The 19,719-nt window shown below is 41.5% G+C and overlaps 2 protein-coding genes across 2 annotated transcripts; one reads left to right on the forward strand and one right to left on the reverse strand.

Annotated features, from left to right (window-relative positions):
• Nucleotides 1-5,071: 5,071 nt before the first annotated feature.
• LOC131289476 (uncharacterized) lies at nt 5,072-5,841 on the forward strand. Its single transcript, XM_058318743.1, has 2 exons — nt 5,072-5,245; nt 5,310-5,841. The coding sequence occupies exons 1-2, from the start codon at nt 5,114-5,116 to the stop codon at nt 5,511-5,513; spliced, it is 336 nt and encodes a 111-aa protein (XP_058174726.1). The 5' UTR covers nt 5,072-5,113; the 3' UTR covers nt 5,514-5,841.
• Nucleotides 5,655-10,695, reverse strand: LOC131284588 (protein suppressor of hairy wing-like). Its single transcript, XM_058313450.1, has 5 exons — nt 10,690-10,695; nt 8,581-8,865; nt 7,454-8,507; nt 7,231-7,387; nt 5,655-6,977 (listed from the first exon to the last, which is right to left on the reverse strand). Exons 1-5 carry the CDS (start codon nt 10,693-10,695, stop codon nt 5,897-5,899), a joined length of 2,583 nt encoding a protein of 860 aa, XP_058169433.1. The 3' UTR covers nt 5,655-5,896.
• Nucleotides 10,696-19,719: the final 9,024 nt, after the last annotated feature.

Consider the following 19,719-nt stretch of genomic DNA (forward strand, 5'->3'; position numbering starts at 1 on the left):
AAAAGGGAACATAATCGTTCATTCCAAATTATCATAAACCAACAATGTATATCATAAGAATAGTATCACCTTCCTACAGAAGATAAATAATACCGTCGAGAAATCAAAACAAATTAACTTAATACCAACGAGCGCTTTGAAAACGTTAGATAAACGCTGTTCGGTACCGAAAATAGCAAGCAAGCAGTTTCGTTCACTGCAACCATAGCAACCGGGGCCATATCATCGGTAGGGTGGGTTGGAAGGAAAACACAAGAATCCACAAACTGTACGATCCCACCAGTATCATTTTACCCTCCGTTTGCGTATCGACGGGGCACCCTTTCGGTATCGGTGAAAATTGGGTAGAAAACGTAAAAAGAGACCATCACGTTCCTTGTTACCAACTGTACGTGCAAACAACAAACAAACCCACGGATCGGATGCTCCTCTGCTCTAAAAATAACCGATTCAACGGGGATAAAAAATAAAACTCCTGTTGAAATGAGAAGCATTTTTCCCAAAGTGGTAGGATGAAAATCTACGGCATTTTCCAAAAGGGAAAAAAATTAGGGAACAATTGCATGAAAAGGAGACACTGGGAACGGAACACAAATTACACTTATTAGTACATTTAAGAGAAGCAATTATATAAATTCCTCTTGTGTAGGAGGAGAAATTTATGCCCATTACATTTTTCGGTCAAAATCTTTTCTTTACAATATTTGCAACATTAATCCACACAATTATTTCCAGTGAGAAAAAATTAATCTATTAAACTAATCTATTCGTACAAGTTTTCTCAACAGATTTAACCAACAAACGATTGGAAATAGAAAAAGATTGTGACCGTTTTTCGTCGGAACTCCATCCGGATAATTTTCCTGCCCGTTACAGATCTCACAAACCGCTGACAAGTGCTAAAACTTTGAACATAATTTCGAAACAACTGCCATTGACAACGTGAAGATGGTTCCCACCCCAAAATCCCGTGGGAGTAAACCGTGCCCATAATCGTTTTGCGTCGCGATTCGCCTAACGGCACTATTAACTGTTAGCACACTATTTCGATCCAATGGACGATTTTGCGCTATTTCAATGCTGTAAACATGCGGGGTGCGTTGAGAGCGTGGCACGAAAATGGTTAAACATTCCGCAGCTGATAAACTTACTTTATATACGAGGAATGCTGCACGCTTGTCTCCGTCAACGTCAACGGCCGAAGAAAGCCCAAGTGTTCGGAAAGTTTATTACTCAGAACCAACGTCTTTGTGGGATAGTTTTTCGGCTTCGAAACTACCTGTGAATGCGTGGCGAGCAATTTCCGGCAAGTTTTCCTCCAGAACACCATCCGGCCAGCTAATGGAGGGATGCAAATTTAATTTCACTTTCATCACCACTCGCTTCCTGGTGCTGGTGGACTGCAAGTAGCAGCAAATTGGCGTTTGCATCTGGCGAAAGTAATCTTACCGGAGAAGGGTGAAGAAAATTATCTTCCCATCGTAAGCCACGGAGTGCATTTGGTGCCGCCGGGTCCGAAGAAACCGAGAAGATCTGCGGCCTCCATTAAAGCGTTGGTGAGAAGGAGTTGAAATTAATTGGATTAAAACAAAGAGTTTTTGATCATCGTGAAGGACTTGGGCAAGGAAGAAGCTTTATAAAATATAAATTCATCTGGTGTTTAATTTTTAATACAGGTACATCACATGAGAAAAACACTTCCATCGCCATGACAGGCTACTTCAAGGATGCACCAAAGATATTGCAACAAAACTAGAAGAAAAACTATTACCTCAAAGAAAATATTATTCTCCTCCACTTGCAACGTCAACGGCCAATAATTCTAGCCAGCGTCACATTTCGCTCCGGCTTAGCACACAGCTTAAGCGGAAAAGCTTACGGCGAACTGTAAAAATACGTCATCCCATAAAGAATCGATGCTCGTTACCTTCAGCAACACTAGTCGCAAAGTAGACCGATAAAGAAAGTGTTACTTTCTAAGCGCTGGTCGGATATACAAAAAGTAAACAGCTTACAGGTGTATCGGACCGAACCACGGACCGAAATAGCGTGCGGTCTTTTCTCCATTCCAAACCGCAAGCCGAGCGAACGCATCCGCAGCAGTGTGTGCGTTTCAAAGCACGGACCGAACGGAAGAGGAACCGGAGTTGGTAAGCTTTTTTGTGTTTTGTTGTGGCACGAAAGCATAAATGGCCCCGGCACGGTTTTTCATAAATTGTAACCAGTTTAATGGCGCTGGTCGTAGCCGCGGACGGTCGGTTGCGTACGGTGGAAATTTTACGACGACAACCGGCAGGAATCAAACAGTCGAACGGACGACGGGCAGTAAAATTTTGTCCTGCGCTATAACGAACCAGACGCAATGTGGTCTCTATATGGCCTTGGTCGGGATATTGTCGAAGGCTAAAATGGGAACGATCATCTGCCGGTGTAGGTGATGCATTGGTGAGAGATAATCAAATTTATGGCTGAAAAGGACGAGACGGTAAAGGACGTGGTGCATTGGATGCAATTGAATGTAATCTAAACAGGCGGTATGTTTAGTGAGCAGTAAGTTTGGTCTGGTAAATTGAATTAAATAGTATCATTACTTACTCTCAAAGGGAGCACATATATTTGAGAAGCATGAATAAGTCATCTCTCTTAATTGAATTATATTCATCAAGGGAAAATTGTCCACCAAATCACATTTAGACCCATTTGTTAAACACGTTTCTTCAAGAGAGTTGAGCAAACTTGAAAGAGGAAAAATATCAATCATGATGTTTTTAAGCTTATCATTAAATCATTTCACACGCTACTTATGACCACTGCCCCATCAAACCCACGCTCCAAAACAATACTTCAACGGAAAAGTGCAAGAACCAGCTCGTAAAGATCATCCTGACCTGGTTGACAAACTTTTAAATAGGGCCTTTTCGTACGACTTTGGCAGTAAATCTTTCCAGAAGTCCCATACGTGATGTAGTCCTTGCCCTTAACGGTCCTTAATCGGGCAACGTGTGCAGCATGTTTGCTCGCACGGCTGAATTTATCGTACGGCGACGATAAGCCGTACTTCTGGGTGGAGGTAAGCAACAAGCCTTACGAGAACAAATGTGCACAGCCGTGTTTTGTTTCCGTATGTGAGTATATTGCATAACGATTCCATAAATTAAAGCATAATAAAAAATAATATTTTATAAGCCGATCACGTTCAACGTGGTGTACATAAATTAATTTGAACTTTGTTTTTTCTTCAGCATTGGATTTTCATGTAAAAGACTGAGACTTCAATTCGGAACTTAATGAAGGTGCACTTGAAAAGACCACTTGAAAGCTAGCAAACCGAATAGTGGAAAAACGGATCTGTTTGATGTTCGTTTTCATAAATGCTAGATGAGATGGCATAAGTTTCCACTTGAGTTCCACTATACCTGCATTCCCTTGTGTGTTTTATTTTATACCCGTTATCAAAAACAAACTTGAACCATGTCACGTGGTTCTGTTCCTGTGTAACTAGTCACAAAACTTTATGATATACATTTGTTTCCTCACACTATACATACGATCTCACCGCATTCAAGCACCGATTCAAGTGGACAGTAAGACCATACTGTAATAAATCTCTTCACCTCTTTAAGGGTCCTCGTTATTGTCACGCCAACAATCGTTATTTGATACCGCGAAACGGAAGGTAGTCGATGATCGTTGTGTGAAATCTGATAGGTCCTTTTGTCGGAAGTAGCCACAATTGACATGGAAAATAGCAATAAAGCAACAAAATAGCCTCAAAATAGCAGCCACACTGTTTAACATAAATGTTGCCCGTTCTTATCGAGTTATCAGCTGAGGCATGTCGACCTCATAATCTGCGGCAATTAGATCGAATCGAAACCATCGCTGACGCGAACATTCCTCGGACAGGACAGGAAATTAATTAAATCGCAAGTTTTATCACTAATCATTTCCGCCGCAAAGCTCCTCCTCACGGACGCATCCCCCAAGGATGTTATGGCGTTGTTGTTATTCCGCAATATCTGCTTAGCCTAAGTATTTCTTTCCCCGCTTCCTTCTTTCCCCGCCACATGGCGTAGTTATGAAATCAAAGGGGTTCTAGAAGATTTCTGCCCGTTGGCATCCGATGGGTTTGATATGCAGTGAGTTGTAAGATATTGCTTATTGCCTATTAAACACACCGGAGGCGAAGGAAATCGGATTTACACAGTCATGCTATAGCCATTTGATCAGGTAGCAAAACAATTCACCTGGAATCTATATCGGCCTGGGTTTGAGAAGTTATAGCGATAGCTAGCAAGAGCAAGCACAAACGGATGAGATATGAGATAATCTTCATGCGGTGGGTAAACTGTGGCAAACTTTTGCAACGAATTATCGTTTGTTTAGTGTTTTAGTTACAACCCAGAATTATAATTTAGGTTCGGAACAGGAAAGCCGTAGGCGTACGTCAGATGGAACAGGGTCCTTGAACGGCCATGCCACACTTAAAAAAATAGCCCTTCGAGGGAAATGACTATCTGTGTGCAAACGGAAATGTGTGGTGAACCTTTGGGCAGCAATTGACCGAAGACGGTCGTTAATCCACAGAACAATAGATTCAGGAGGAATGTATATCAAAAAAATAATAAAATAAATTATATAAATTTTGTTTAATTAGGATTAGGCTTTTCATTGCGTATAATGACCCTTAATACACCCTTAATTTTCGACAGGTAGTTTATTACCCAGGCATCCGTGACGCGGATTTCATGCTGGATATTTTCGTAGGCGCGATATAGTTGACCTCAAGGCCTGATGCCTTATGGACTCTATTGTTGATATGATAAATCCGATTTCTACATTCAAAATGCCGTAAATTATAAACATGCATATACATGTTTGCATAAAACAATTTGTTGTTTTAAAAAGGTTGAAATAACATGAAATATTTCATTCTACCCGCAATTTTCAAATTAACGTCACTTAACGGTTGTCAAATTGACAAACCGAAAATTCAACAACAACATTTTGTGTCAAAACAACAACAATCAAATCAGAAAAACAAAAACAAAGCAAATTGGTTTTACTCATCACTTAATCGGAATACAAGTTTAATCGCCACAGAATCTTAAAAATGGCTGATTACGACTGGACCGACCATCATCGGCAGCAGGTGCTGCAAGGACGGCAAATATTGGAAAGAACTTCCGCTAGCCTGGCCCGCTCCAATCAAATTGCTATCGAAACCGAACACACTGGTCTTGAGGTTCTTGTTCGAAGCTCAGGTCGTTGTTTACCTATTTTTCACATTAAATTTTTCGTTCTTCTAGGTCATTTCGGAGCTGGAAGTGCAGCGAGAAACTCTGCTCCGCAGCCAGCGTCGGCTGGAAAGTGCCAACGAAGATTTAAGCAAATCTGGTGCCATACTGCGCGCCATGAAGAGGAACGTCCTGTACAATAAGCTCATTCTAATCCTCATAATCGTGATGGAAGTTGTGATTCTGGGCGGAATTATCGCGCTGAAATTCTTGTAATGGTCGGGACATGCTTCCGGCAGCAACTAAAACGATGCCAAAGTGCAATCCAATAATGCCTTCTCGTGACGGAATGCGATTGTTCGTCAATGCGTGATATGTTTTCCCATTCCGCTGTAAAGATCAAAGCTAGATTCGCGTTTCGAATTGAAATGATTCAGTTCGCATTTATTGTCAGATGGATTAAATTTCTTAACATTGTACCCTCATACAATACTATTGGTAAAAGTGAAAAAATATGAATCTGTTCGATAAAAAACAACACCTTACTAATACCGTAAGGACTTTGGAAAGGCCACATTTGTTCGAAATACAAATATTTCCTAACCTGCAATCGATTGCACTGCGATTCGTCGTAGAACCAACTTCGGTTGGCCCAAGACTCATTTACTCTTCAGCACATGCATAATAACCTCATCTACGGTATGATTGTTTAGCAACGGCTTTATATCCTCCTCGTCCATTGTAACGGAGAAAAGGATTTTCGTATTCTCACGCATTCGCGTCGTATTGTCTCCAGCTTCTTCGCCTTTCGTTGGCCGATGACCGCAGCGTAGAATCACCTGGCAGAGCAGATCCTCCACCGGCGTCTCAGGCCAGCCAAACTCTTGCAGCATCTCTTCTCCCACCAACATCAGTAACAGCTCGGCAATTTTCTCCGACAGCATTTCGTCGCTCAAGAAAATCGGAATACTATCATCCGTTTCCGTGCGACTTCTCTTTGCTCCGGTCGCGGTCTTCGGTTCACGTGTTTTCCGACGTTTCACCGGTTCCTTCACGCCATCCACCAATTCCTTTGCGACTTTCGGTGATTTTGGTTTGATTTCCTTTGCCTTCTCTTCAACCGGCGTTGGTTTTGGGGGTTCCGTAGGAAGCTTATCAGATTTATTTGAAGGTGTAGAACGTTTTTCTCTAGCTCTTTCAATTTTAGCTGCCAGTTTAGGCTCTTGTATCGGACTTGGCTCATGTGCCGGACTAGGCTCTTGTGCCAGTTTCGGCTTCAATATTTTAACTGAAGCACTATTCGCTCCATCCACATTCTTTCCACTCGATGAAGCTTCTTTATTTGTCTTCTCGGGATCCGGTTTGGTCTTCGGGGAGCTCTCTTTGATAGTTGGCAATATCTCCACGCCCTCACTATTACCCGGAGATAAGTCGTCAAGCGCCTCCTCCTGGCTATAGATCTCGACTTCCGTTTCCTCAGCAATTGGAACCAGCTCGTATTCCACTGGTTCATCTGGAGACGTTACTGCCTCGGGAACCACTATGGGTGGAAGCTCATACACCTCCATCACTCGGCCAGCGTTTGGATCGGGCAGTACAAACTTAGGTTGTTTGGTAGACTCTCCCATGGTCGTGATTTCGAACACCTCACCGTTGATTTCTACCGTCGCCGGGCTCGGCACTTGCAGTTCTTCCTCTTTACGCTTCTCCGTGCATTGAATAAGTTCTTCGACGGCTTCCCTGTTGAGGAGAATTAAAAGTTCAGGTCAACTGTTGCAAATTCATCATATGAATATTGTGGTTCAAATACAGTCGATAGCCATGAGTTAAGCAATATAACAAATATTAAATAAATTCAACCTAAAAGTAAAAAAAGGCTCAACAGAAAGTCGTTTGTTTTTTAAATTCTCGAAAAAAAATTCTAAGTAGGCGCGTCCTTTCCATCCACTTTCGAATGGTACTTTAAAGCAGAGAAATGTTTTGTTTCACTTACGCGTGTTGTTTCTTCATGTGACGCAACAGGCAATCCGTTCTGATAAATGTTTTCGTGCAAATCTTGCAGGTTACCGGTTCTTCCGAGCTATGCGTTTTCATGTGCGCCTTCAGTGAAGCTTTCCTTGTGTACGAATTACCGCAGTGGCACTGGAACTCTGTAAGGCAAGGAAATCTCAAATATTAAATTCAACGCCCCTCAAAATCACCCCAGACCGACTTACCCTTCTGGGTCATATGCACCGCCATATGCCGATTCAGCTCTGCCCGGTCAAGGAAACGCTTCCCGCACTCGTTACACTCGAACGGTTGCTCGCCTCGATGTTCGTACTTGATGTGCTCGTTAAGCTTACTGCTCCGAGGGAATGCCTGGTCACACTCCTTGCACTTGTACGAGGCGGTCCCGGTGTGAACGAACATATGCGTACGGAGCTGCGTCGCCTGGATGAAACGCTTACCGCACTCCTTGCACTCGTGCGGCTTATCACCGGTGTGCCTCTTCCGGTGGCGGTTGAGCGTTTCCCGCGCGGAAAATGTAGCCGAACAGTCATCGCACTTGTACGGCCGTTCACCCGTGTGCTTGCGCCGATGCTTACGCAGTGCGCCGGACGACGGGAACGATTTCGGGCATAGATCGCACGGGAACGGCTTTTCGCCCGTGTGTGTCCGGATGTGAATGTTCAGCAGCGACGAACCGTAAAAAGACTTTGGACAGTATGGACACTGATAGTCCCGCTTGCGGCCCGTCTGGCCGAGGTGCGTGCGCAGATGTTCGCGCAGATTGTCCACACGGGTGAATTCCTTTCCGCATACCTCGCACGGCAGATGGAACTTCTGGTCGCTGCCACAGTTGGAGTGTTTCGCATGGCGATCCAGATGGTAGCGGCGGGTAAACTCCTTCCCGCAGATGGTGCACGAGTGCGGCTTACCCTCGCTGTGAATCTTCTGGTGCTCCGCCAGAATCTCGGCTGAGGGACACTTGGCGTTGCAGAATTCGCACGGAAAATCGTCCGACTCGGCGTGGACCGAGCTGATGTGCCGATCGAGATACTCGAACGCTTTAAACGATTTCGGGCAAAACTGGCACCGGATGTGGCCAACGTGCGCAGTACTGACGTCCTCGCCGCAACAATAGCAAGGGTTCTCCGGGTTCGGGTTACAGTACTTGCTAAACTCTTCACTAGGATTTGCGTGCTTTGCCGCTTTTTTCTCCTTCAGTATCACCTCGGTCACTTTATCAAGCGTCCCCGGACATTTCGGTCGGTGGGCTGCCAGCTCCTGAAACGGTACGAACGACATCCAGTGTGAGAGCTACAGGACGCTTCGCCCATTGCTTGCCCCAAAAACTTACCGCCGATGTTTTAAGAGGTTTTTTGCATTTGGGACAATTTTTACTGGACCGTGACAGCACCAGCCGACCATCCTTCGTTTGCACGAGTTCCGGGTCCGAGTCAAGACTTTCCGTCGAGTCTCCATCGCTATCCTCATCGTCCAGTACTTTATTTTCTGAAACAATGGCATCAATAGGCACCACATCAATCTCATCATCGGCATTCATGTGGACGTTGACGAGCATTTTGCCCGCTTTCTTCTTGCCGAAAGCCACTCTTTGCGCCATCCCTTGCGTGACGTCAACCTACAACGACGAAAAATATATGCCCCGTAAATTAGATTTCACTCGCTTCCTGCGCCGATCGTGCGGGATTGATCGATGATCGTCTCGCTTGGCGCAAGGAGAAGACAGAAACACACAGAACGGTTACAAATTCACTTACTGCTAATTATTGACGATTTAATGCTACACTGCACTGTCCGAATAATTATCGCAGCACTTTCTTACACCTCAGCAAAGGTTTCCCTTTACGTGACACAAAACAAGTTGCCGCGTAAGCTTGGTCGCTTCTTCGCCCCTAAATAGACACAAGCTCAAGATCACAAATCCGAATACCGTTTGCATATAATTTTCACCAAGCCCGCATCTCTCGCGGATTGTAGTTGATTAAAGCAAAACAAGCTTGTTGAATAACTTTAGTTTTTCGTCACAATAAGATCGTCTCGGTTCTACACACTTTGGCCCCGCGATGCTGTCTATCCATAATAGATGACACTATGACATTCCGTCGCTGAATGCTTAGGCCACGGTCTACCATTGCCGTTATCAAGCAAAACATGGACGGGCAAATATTAATCAGGAAGAAACTCTGAAATGTTCCTATTTCGCTCAAATAATACATGATAACTGTCTAAGGACTTCCTTAACTTTTTGAAAAGCACTTTAGGAACATGTATTTCCAAAGTTTGTCCAGCAGTTGCACATCGATGACCGCATCCTAAGCAAGCTACGTCGACACGTCACCATCGCTTTGCAGCGAATCAGGCGCCTCAGCTAAGCGTCCTCGGTGAGGCAGAATCGGGACTCGGAAGATTCGAAGATTCGATCCCTAGAGGGATTCTAAAGATTCGAATCCCATTTGACGGATTCTAAAGATTTGATTTGTTTTGGACTCGAATCTGTTTTGATTTGTTTGAGATTCGAATCTGATTTGATTTGTTTAGGACTCGAATCTGTTTTGATTTGTTTGGGACTCGATTTGATTCGATTCTGACTTGATCCTAAACTGTTAGAATCGACTCATAATGATTTGAGTCGAATTAGTCACATAACTAGTCGATCTAGAGACAATGTAATTGATTTAAATTTACTCAAATCGAACGCTGGGTAGAATGTCCAATGGACATAGATTGAGTTTTTTGCGCGATTTGCAAGTTAGCCTCTAGAAAAATTCCTAGAACCTATTTTTTACAAAGAAATACAGTAGAATGTCCATTATCCGAGTGCTTGGACCGACTGTTTCTTGGATTGGGATTCGGATTTGGGGATTTGGTTTACCCACCACTAGCATAAAGCTGCGCGCGCCAACAAGCTTCAAAAACCAAGGGTCGCAGCTTGAAATAATAACTGAAATAGCCAAATTGCTAATAACTTTTTAGTGCCTTGGTCAATTTCAGCAACAGACACCTCAAATGAAAGGTCTTTTCAAGGCAAACAACTTGATTCAACAAATATTCTTATTTAATGAAATAAACATTTGAATGGGATTAAGATGCAGATACCTTCAAGGTATTTTCTGCTGAAATAACAAATTTGTAAATAATGTTTGATTCTTTCCACCGATTTGTACATGTAACTCCATAAATGAAAATGATGGACAATCGGAACATTAGGCTGATGTGCATTTTTTCCATACTTACAGGCCTGGCAGCAATGGCAGTTAACATCTAAAGAACGATGACATGCGGCAGCCTCCGGCGAGCATTTTCGGGCCCATAGATTCATCAAATAGATGATATGAAAGATCATCTAGGCGACCATGTAAGTAAAAACAATGTATTGAAGAACAGTGCAATTAGAACAGTGAGCTAATCCTTAATTATTTCTGTATCATGGCATGGCACTTACCGGCATGGCAGCGATGGCAGTTGAACAACACAGTATGACTATGAGGAGCGTGTAGGTAGGAAGGACTTCGCGGGTAGCATGCGGCAGTAACTGGTAAACTTTTAGGGGCAAGAGGATCCATCTATTTTGGGTACAATTCAATCATGAACATGGTGTTAGGATAGTTTGTTTTTTTTCCCCGGTACCCGAACTAGTTAGCAAACACGATTGTAGCGTGTATTCTACGACAGCTAGTTTGATTTTTTTTTTGTTAAAGCCAAGAAAAATGTATTTTACGCACTCCGTGGGCGCCCAAAAAGGCGGGCGGTTTCTAAGAACAGACTCGAAGGGGCCAAAAGAGCATCCCTCACTACTCCCTAAAAAACTCGGCAAAAAGCTGTCCCTTACACCACCAACCTCGCATGTATTCTGTCCTAACTAAGCTATTAGCTACTGGTGATTCTGTTGAAGATAGTTATCTTAATAGATCCTGATACTAACCCTGGCGAAATATATCCTAATCATAATTTTGAGTCGCCTGTCCCTAACCATGAAAAGGAGGTGGTGGTACATTTTTACTATGCCTATCTCCGTATGTTTTATCCACCTTACCAAGGAAAAAATGGTGGTATACCCAAATAGTATCACATAGTATGTGAAACTCTTGAAAGTAACAATAACAGCTTAAAAATGACCGAATCTCCTAACTAACCTATCCCTGACGAAATGCATGCCCTATCCCTGCCTAAGTAGGCACAATCACGCATCTCCTACACTTCAACTTGTGTCGCATCCCTTACTAACTATGCCCTATCAGTATAGGATTGCACGAGGATGGAGTAACAACCGTGTTTCAGCCGTGGGACGCTTCGAAGATGGGCTCAACTATAAACATTTCATAGTGTTGTTTGGGGCATTAAATTATGCAGACATAAAGAAGCCAAATTCTCAAAGGATACTTCAACAGGTCATCTAACAGACAGTCACCACTGTAGCCATGAATACTACTGAACGTGCCAGGACTGAATATCTAAATATGTTTCTTGCAAGAAAAGACACTCCTACAGAAATATTGGCACCTGATTAAAGGAAGAAAGACACCAGAGCAGCGAATGTTCATCAACAAGTCTTCGACAAGTGATGGAAGTCAAGACACCAGATACCGCAGATTGCAAATCATAAAATGGCAATGGAATATTAGTTATAGGAATTAGAGCTTGAAGTTACTGTTACTTTATACTGAACTTATTGAAAGGAAACTACGTTGGATTGAAAATGTTTAACGAATAATTCTCTAACTCTTTCGCCTCGTTGTAGGCGCTCATCTTCGGTGATAATGGGACGCTCATCATCGGGAAAATTAACGTCTTCTAGAGTTGAAATATTATGGTTAAATTCTGTTAACCGGTCTGCGCGGAAGTTGCATTTACCGGCCGCAACTAAAAAGCTATGTAAAACAACACAAGTTGTTACAATGGGAATTTTTTTTTTCTGCTGTTAAATTTTTTCGCTCATTTTTATAATTCGGAATCGGTTGGTGATTTGGCCGAACGTACGCTCCACCACTTGCCGCGCCTGAGAAAGCCTCTTGTTAAACATACGCCGTTCTGGTGTGTCCTTAACTTTAAATGGGACCAGCATTTGTTCTGATCCTTGGAATGCTTTGTCTCCAACAAGAACATACTTAGAAATTCCCTCTGGTCCTGGCACGTTAACGGGTGGCATTCGTTTCACAGCAGTTTCCAAACTACTGGATCGATAGACCCGACCGTCCGCCATCCGACCTGGAGCACCGACATTTGAAAACAGAACTTCACAGTCTGCATTCACTAATGCCAGCCAAACAATACTACGAAATTTTTTATAGTTCTCCAGCATCTTCTCTTCTCCTTTCCGGCCAGCCACTGGTACGTGTATTCCATCGATGGCTCCCACGCAGCATGGAAAGTCCCACTTTTCTTCAAACTTCGCTGCAATTGTGTCCCATTCTTGTTGAGTTTGTGGGAACTGAAAAATGTGTGCATTAATAAATTTGGCATGCAATACAACAGACTCGAAATGAGCACTTACGCGCAGAAATTTGTCCATTAGGGCCGTTTGGATTGCTTTGCAGCAGCTGACGATAACTTGGTGCAGCATGCGTCTTTCAATGAATGTGGACGTCTCCAAGTCCGGTACCGTTCGCCCGGTTATTAGATAACGCAAAGTACCTGCTAATTGTTCCTGTGTGGACAATTGTATTCCACCTGATGTTTTTCGTGGAATATAAGGCGCGCAAAGATTGTACAGCAAGGCGAACACAGATGGCGACATCTTCAGATAGCTTAAAAATGTTTTCGGATAAAGACGAGCCGCCAGCTCCACGTACCGCATGTGGGACAGATGCGGCACTCTCGGGGTAGCTTGGCTTAACGTTATTTTTAGCGGAAGCGCCCGTCAACCAAGCGTTAAGTCATGAACAATTTTGAATATGATAATTGTCGTCGAGGGAAGCGAAACCGTAGACGAGGCGCAGCGCCAATAGGTCGGTCAGTAGGGATCGAAAAAAGCCGCCGACGAAGCGAAGCGGTTACCCGGGCAAAAACCGATAAACAAGTAAGTAACCTAGTTACAGGTTTATAATTTGTAAAAAAGCGTATCGAACGAAAAATAAAGTTAGTAATCTACAAGCGACAACTCGCCTCTTAGCTCCTACGTCGATGGAAGTGCCACCTGGGAGCGCATCGTGCGCAAATTTCTACAATAAATCATTCGCAGTGGCAGATTATCCTATGGGTGGAGTTGGCGGCCGCTAGGGGCCTCGCCGGTCAGAGAACCCCTTTAAACATACTACATAATTGAGAGTTAACCAAGATCGTGTGTGCAAACGACCGATAGAAGTGAAGAGTTCTTGCAATTCTTACTAGAAATTCCATATTACTATATTCAGTTTGGTAATTATTAGCGACATACAAGTTAATTAACCACTATAAAATTACGCAAAACAAGCGACTTAAATGAAGCGGTTTAAAAGTGGAGAAGTAATCCGTTGAAAATTAAAAAAGAAGAAGAATTTATTCATTTTCAAGAAAATTTTTGGTTTGGGTAAATTTATAAGATTTAAAATGGTTCGAACTTGGTTGACAATGAAAATGCAGACTCCTCAACCGTCTCTAGGAGCACCGGAGATCCTGGAGCCAGAAACAACTACCATGTCTTAAAGCCAACAGGAAACTGAAATAATTGTTTCAACTTCAAATTTTGATTTTGAAACTGTTGCAACATGAAAACTAATCTTTTCCGATGTTTTTATTGACCACGTAATAAAAAAAAACTTTTTATGGCAATATCAAGAGTTCTAAAACCTCTTTATAAAGATGAGGATGACGTTTACTGCAGAAAGTTCAATACAGAACATTTTTGACGAAAAAACCAACGGAGCATGAGAAGAAAGCACTTGGTTGTTATTTTCGGAAACTACCAAAGGTGTTAATTATTACCCATGGATCAAAAGAACACATCACATCTATTTGTAACTTGTACAAAAGGTTTAGTATACCGTATTTTATCGAGTATGGTGCGCAGACGAGTATAGTGCGCACCTAAACTAAAACAAAAGTATTGAGAAGTTCATCTTGGTAACTTGCTAATGGGTAACTTCCGAATATAGTGCGCAGATAGTATTTGATCGATCTTTTATTTGAGAAAAAATGCGCACTATATTCGATAAAATACGGTAACCCAAACTAAAGACACAAAGTTAATAAATGAAAGGGGAAAGAAACACAATTATTGGAAAGAAGTACTAAGATCTTATAAAAAACTGAAAAAAAAGAAGTAAAAACACAATAATTATGGATATTTCAAACTGTAGAGCACAGTCATCTGACGTTGCAATATGTCTGCTAAATACTTGAGCCTTCGCGCAAGCATTAACCGGAACAGTGCAGGTGCTATGAGTGGAATATACCATGTGCAAATCACTCATAAAATTCAATTTTTAATTTTACAGCTACAAATTATAAGCAGTGCAAGTTTTTCAGCTAAAACGTTTTTTTACCTCTTCAACCCATCGTTGGAAAATTGTAACAAAAAAAAATGAAAAAGGAAAACAATCATTCAATGACTCGGTGGTCAACTAGAGTCGACGCGGTCTTAGCTTTAAAACCCGGATTTGGAGAAATCAAAAATGCATTGCTTAAAATTTGTAACGCTAAAGATGAAAAAGCAATAACAATAGATGAAACAAACACGCTTCTCCATCAAATGAGTAAATATGAGGTTGTTTAAATGGCCGTAATTTGGAACACGCTGCTTCAGAAAATAAATGCTACATGCAAGACGCCTCAAACAGTTGAATGTGAACTATTGCAAGGATCAGTGTTGTTGCAATCGTTAGTAACATTCATCCAGAGTTTTCCCGCAGATTTTGCAAATGTAGGAATAACAGCTAACGAGTCATCTTATAGTTCAGTTCAGAAGAAAATCGTGTGCGTAAGCGAGACGAACACAAATTTTCTATCAATTAGGAATTTGTAATTAATACATTCTATGTCATTTGTGATAATGTAAAATTTCTAACATTACAAAGGGCTAAGAAATACGAGTCAGTTTTAAAACAATTTAAATATTATATAGAATCTGTCCCCTGATGATAGAAAGAAAATTTTAAAACTTTTGACTTAAATTTATAAAATGTCATTAATCACAGCATGCTTTAATTGCAAAATATAACAATAATATAATCATACAGTAGATATTCAATGCTGGTTAATATAATGTTATATATATAGGTACCTTGTAAATTATACTACAAAGGATGGGCAGCATGAACCAATGAGTTTGGCCGAAAAAATGAGTTTGAAACGGCGGCGCGCCCGCAGCGAGCGCAGCGAGCGGACTGCGCTAGGTCTACCGAAAAAGGGAGTTTGTTATAAATTTGTGAAATAAGGGGGGCCCGTGGGCCCCCCTCATACCGCACCCCTAGGTTGATTACGTTGCCGAACTAATATATCACCAATTGCATAAGTTTAGGTATATCATCGCACAAGAAAACGAAGGGTCTCATTTATTCTTTCATCGATAAAAGTTTGACACGACACCTAATACAAACAATTCACATAACGGTATTTATATCACCCATTGTATACCTTTAGATTGCATTGTATACCCTTCGTCGCAGAATAGGTGTAGCTACAATCTAAACCAAGCCAAATCTGCCAAATGCTCCAAATGCAAAGAAAATTATCTCACCAATTAACTCCAGCATTCAAATGCAGCTTCTGCAAAAACGAGTGTCGCGAGGTTACCACTTGAGCATTCTACCGGGTAAAAAACTCCGGGGAAAATAAAAAATTCCAATACGCTCGGGCTACAAGGAGCATTCACTAGCCAATTCGAGCTCCTGGAAAATAATACTGTTGCCCCCTCACGTATAACACCTTCCTATCACTAGAAAAATTATGTATTGAAACACATACCAACCTTATTTCTAATCCAAAACCGACAAACTAACTGCTACTATCACTCTACTACCATCAAAACAGACAAACTAACTACTACTATATATCTCCCAAAGGACGAACCCCTATATAGGAGTTCGGACAGAGTCGATACTCCTCTGAATACGTGAAAGTGAACATAGTGAATCAACGTAAGAGGATATACCCCGAAATCGCAAAACAGAAGAAGAAGAAGAAGTATATGTGGCAGCCTTACAATTTCGTACAGCACTGCATGATTTAGATAAATGTGCGACACCTCAAATCGAGAGAAATAATATTGAATTTTAATTTTGAAGAACACGTTAAATATATAATTACGTGAGGCACACATGCAGAGGCGGATCATAGGGTAAGCAAACTAAGCAGCTGCTTAGGGCCCCAAGTTATCGAGGGCCCCATCATTCACCCACCTTATTTTTTTTTTAAATTTTAATGTTGAAATAATTTTATTATTTTTCAAATGTGTGATGAATTTGCGAATGAATTGGGCTTTGATTACGAAAAGGTGATCAAACGTCGCATTTTTGTGTTTTTTAAAGTTAACATAAAAAATACTGATGAACTAACATATATAAAAGCGAACAGTGTAAAGATCATTTTGCAAAAGAGGATAATCCTCAGAATAGTTTGAAGATAATGCATATGGGCTAGCAAAAGTAATGCCCTGCCCCAAACATAGTTATAATACTTTGCATTGCACTAAGCTGTTATTTTACGAATTTTTTGATAAAAATATTCGGTATTCAAAAGACTCAATAACTAAGTAGATTAAAATGTAACATTAAATTATTCGTCAATTTTGTTAATAGAAAATACTATTTGTGAAAGATGGTTTGGCGTGAAATATGATTTTGAAAACAAGGCTTTTAGCATTTAAAACATGGGATAGTATTGAGGAAAATGTTAGTTTGTAATGTAGTTGAAATATAAAGTTGAATGTTGAATGCAATGTATGCTTTTGGGACCTTCAACTTGTAGCTGCTTGAGGCCTCTAGAACACTTAATGCGCCTCTGCACACATGCCATATGACACCATCAGACGCCACGTGTACCACCGGAAGGCACCACGCGCAGGTAGAAGACGCCGACTCAGCGGAACCACCGGGACGCGCACCACGGGTTGCCAGGGCCAGTTAGGGAATAATAAAGTCAGTTCAGTTTAAGCAACTCATGAGATAGGACGTAGTCAAGCAAGAAATAAAGATTATTATCTTTTTTTTAATTGAATTCCTCGTTCATAAATCATAATTATATATCTCTCCGAGACCTAACTTTGATACTGCAAAGATCAAAAACGACCTCGAAAATCTTTGTACTAGACTACAAACACCCTTTTATATCTTAGGCGATTTAAACGTCTTAATCATCATGACCTGTGTAATAAGTTCAGACTATCCATGTTCAAAACCGGGGAACATACGAGAACAACATCACCCAGGGTTCCAGGTAGTGCCCTAGGTATATCCCTATGCCCTGGACACTCAATTGAAGGTCATCCAAGACCAATTCGGCAGCGAATTTGGAGGTCATTTAAGATTGCAATGCCGAAGGCTTCCCATCCAACCAATCCGACACTAATGACTCACGACCTAACATAAAACATAGACTGGGTCAAATGCGATAAACTTATGACCGAAAAGTTCAGTATCGCGTCTCCAAACTCCTCCCTAGCGGAAGATTGTAGATCCTTTGGAATAGTTGTAAACGTATGTGCAATTGCATTTCAAACAATTGAACAATCAATTGAACAAACAATTGAACAAAAAATAATTTAACAAAACCGGTAAAATCCCAAATGAAGCCCCCCCCTGCCAAAATCGCTGTCGTGGCTACACCATTTGTGAGCGGATGTACCTAAAAGGTATGCAATGGGTGAAACAAATGCCGTTGTGTGAACCGTTTGAATTGAATGCCTCGTTAAATTAAAGATTATGGTTATACTGAAAAGGATGTACAACATGAACTCCCTCATGCATTACTTGCATGAGGTTATGAAAATTCGGCTACGCAATCAACCTAGGGCTGTGGTATGAGGGGGGCCCACTGGCCCCCCTTATTTCACAAATTTATAACAAACTCCCTTTTTCGGTAGACCTAGCGCAGTCCGCTCGCTGCGCTCGCTGCGGGCGCGCCGCCGTTTCATACTCATTATTTCACTCCAAATCATTGGTTTATGCTGTCCATCTTGCCCAGTTCAACCGATTAATTCAAATCATTACAGCTTCTAACGGAAATTCAACGGTTCAATTATTCAAACTGCATTGATGTGCCACCTATTGCATAACTTGCAGGCAAAAACATCTAAAAAATGATGACGATGCGGCGACTAGGGGGCCTCATTAGGGATTTTACCTTCAATTTAAATGAAATCTAGTATACCACGGTCTGGCAATAGCGCGTTAAGCGTTCTCTTAGTCTCGTTGAACCGACAGAGCCGTTTTTGTAGGGAAACCAGGTCCCAATGGGACCGGCAGTACATTGAGTTTCTTAAAAGAATATGGTCGGTTCGCGTTATTGAAACCTTTTGTTAATGAGGCGTCGGGACATGAACAAAAAATTGACAAAAGGGATTATTTTACCACTTGGTCGATGGTCTATGACGAATTAACGACTTAACGGAAAGTAGTGAAAATGAACGGAGCGCTTAATGTGTTAATTCGAAATGTCCAGTTAGTTCACAACATAGATCGAAAGGCGTTAGAGACAACCTTTGACGAGAAAAACATATCGTTCGATTGCATGAGTCTACCAATGAGATAGCAAAACTTGTGGCCAGACCTCGTTTTAAAGCTCAATCGGCAATTGATCGATTCTTCGTTACAAAAACATTCGACAATAAGCAACGAAAAGGTGGAGCCACGAGCTTTAACCACATAAAAAATGCAATACTGAGATGCAAACAAAGAATCTTATTTCAACGGTGAAATATGGTGAAAGTTCCGACATGGTTTGGAGTTGCATTAGTGCAGCAGGAGTGGGGCAGCTGCACTTCATTGATGGGATAAAGGATCACAAAACCTACGTTCAAATTTTGAAAGACAGTTGTATAAAAAGCTCCGAGAAGTTAGGATTTCAAGTAAGATTCCTATTCCAACAAGATAACGAGCCTAAGCACACAGCCGTAAACAACTCCATTCGCTTCCCACAGAGTCCAGATATGAACCTGGTAAAACACCTATGGAAGATTTTAGATGATTTCCTTCGTAAACGGACAATCTCTAAACACGCATGCAAGATGATTGGAACAGAATACAACCCACCGGCGGCACCGCGAGGCAAATTGTTAATAACTATTGATTCTTTCAACCGATTTTCACGATTGACCCCTTAAATGAAAGGTCTTTTTAAGTTAAAGTTGTTAAAAGCTGATCTATTCGAAAATCCTCCTTTTGGAATTTTAGGTTCCTGTCGTTTTTATTTAAAGTATATTTGTATTGTAAGAGTGTTTTCATTCAGTATCTTGAGTTTTGCAATCTTAAATTTAGCGTTTTGGAGTTAGGGTAACTGTACCAATAGTGGTGCACTTAGTACTGTAAATACCAATTAGGTGTAATTTATGAGTGTTAAG

This window comes from Anopheles ziemanni, chromosome 3 (assembly GCF_943734765.1).
Source record: "Anopheles ziemanni chromosome 3, idAnoZiCoDA_A2_x.2, whole genome shotgun sequence".
NCBI lineage: Eukaryota > Metazoa > Arthropoda > Insecta > Diptera > Culicidae > Anopheles > Anopheles ziemanni.

Excerpts from the sequence above, each read along its gene's own strand:
- LOC131289476 (XM_058318743.1), top strand. The coding sequence starts at position 5,114 with ATGGCTGATTACGACTGGACCGACCATCATCGGCAGCAGGTGCTGCAA. Across the intron at positions 5,246-5,309 it reads CCGAACACACTGGTCTTGAG|GTCATTTCGGAGCTGGAAGT; the intron begins GTTCTTGTTCGA and ends TCGTTCTTCTAG.
- LOC131284588 (XM_058313450.1), bottom strand. Across the intron at positions 7,388-7,453 it reads GGTGCATATGACCCAGAAGG|AGTTCCAGTGCCACTGCGGT; the intron begins GTAAGTCGGTCT and ends CTTGCCTTACAG. Across the intron at positions 6,978-7,230 it reads CACATGAAGAAACAACACGC|GGAAGCCGTCGAAGAACTTA; the intron begins GTAAGTGAAACA and ends TCTCCTCAACAG.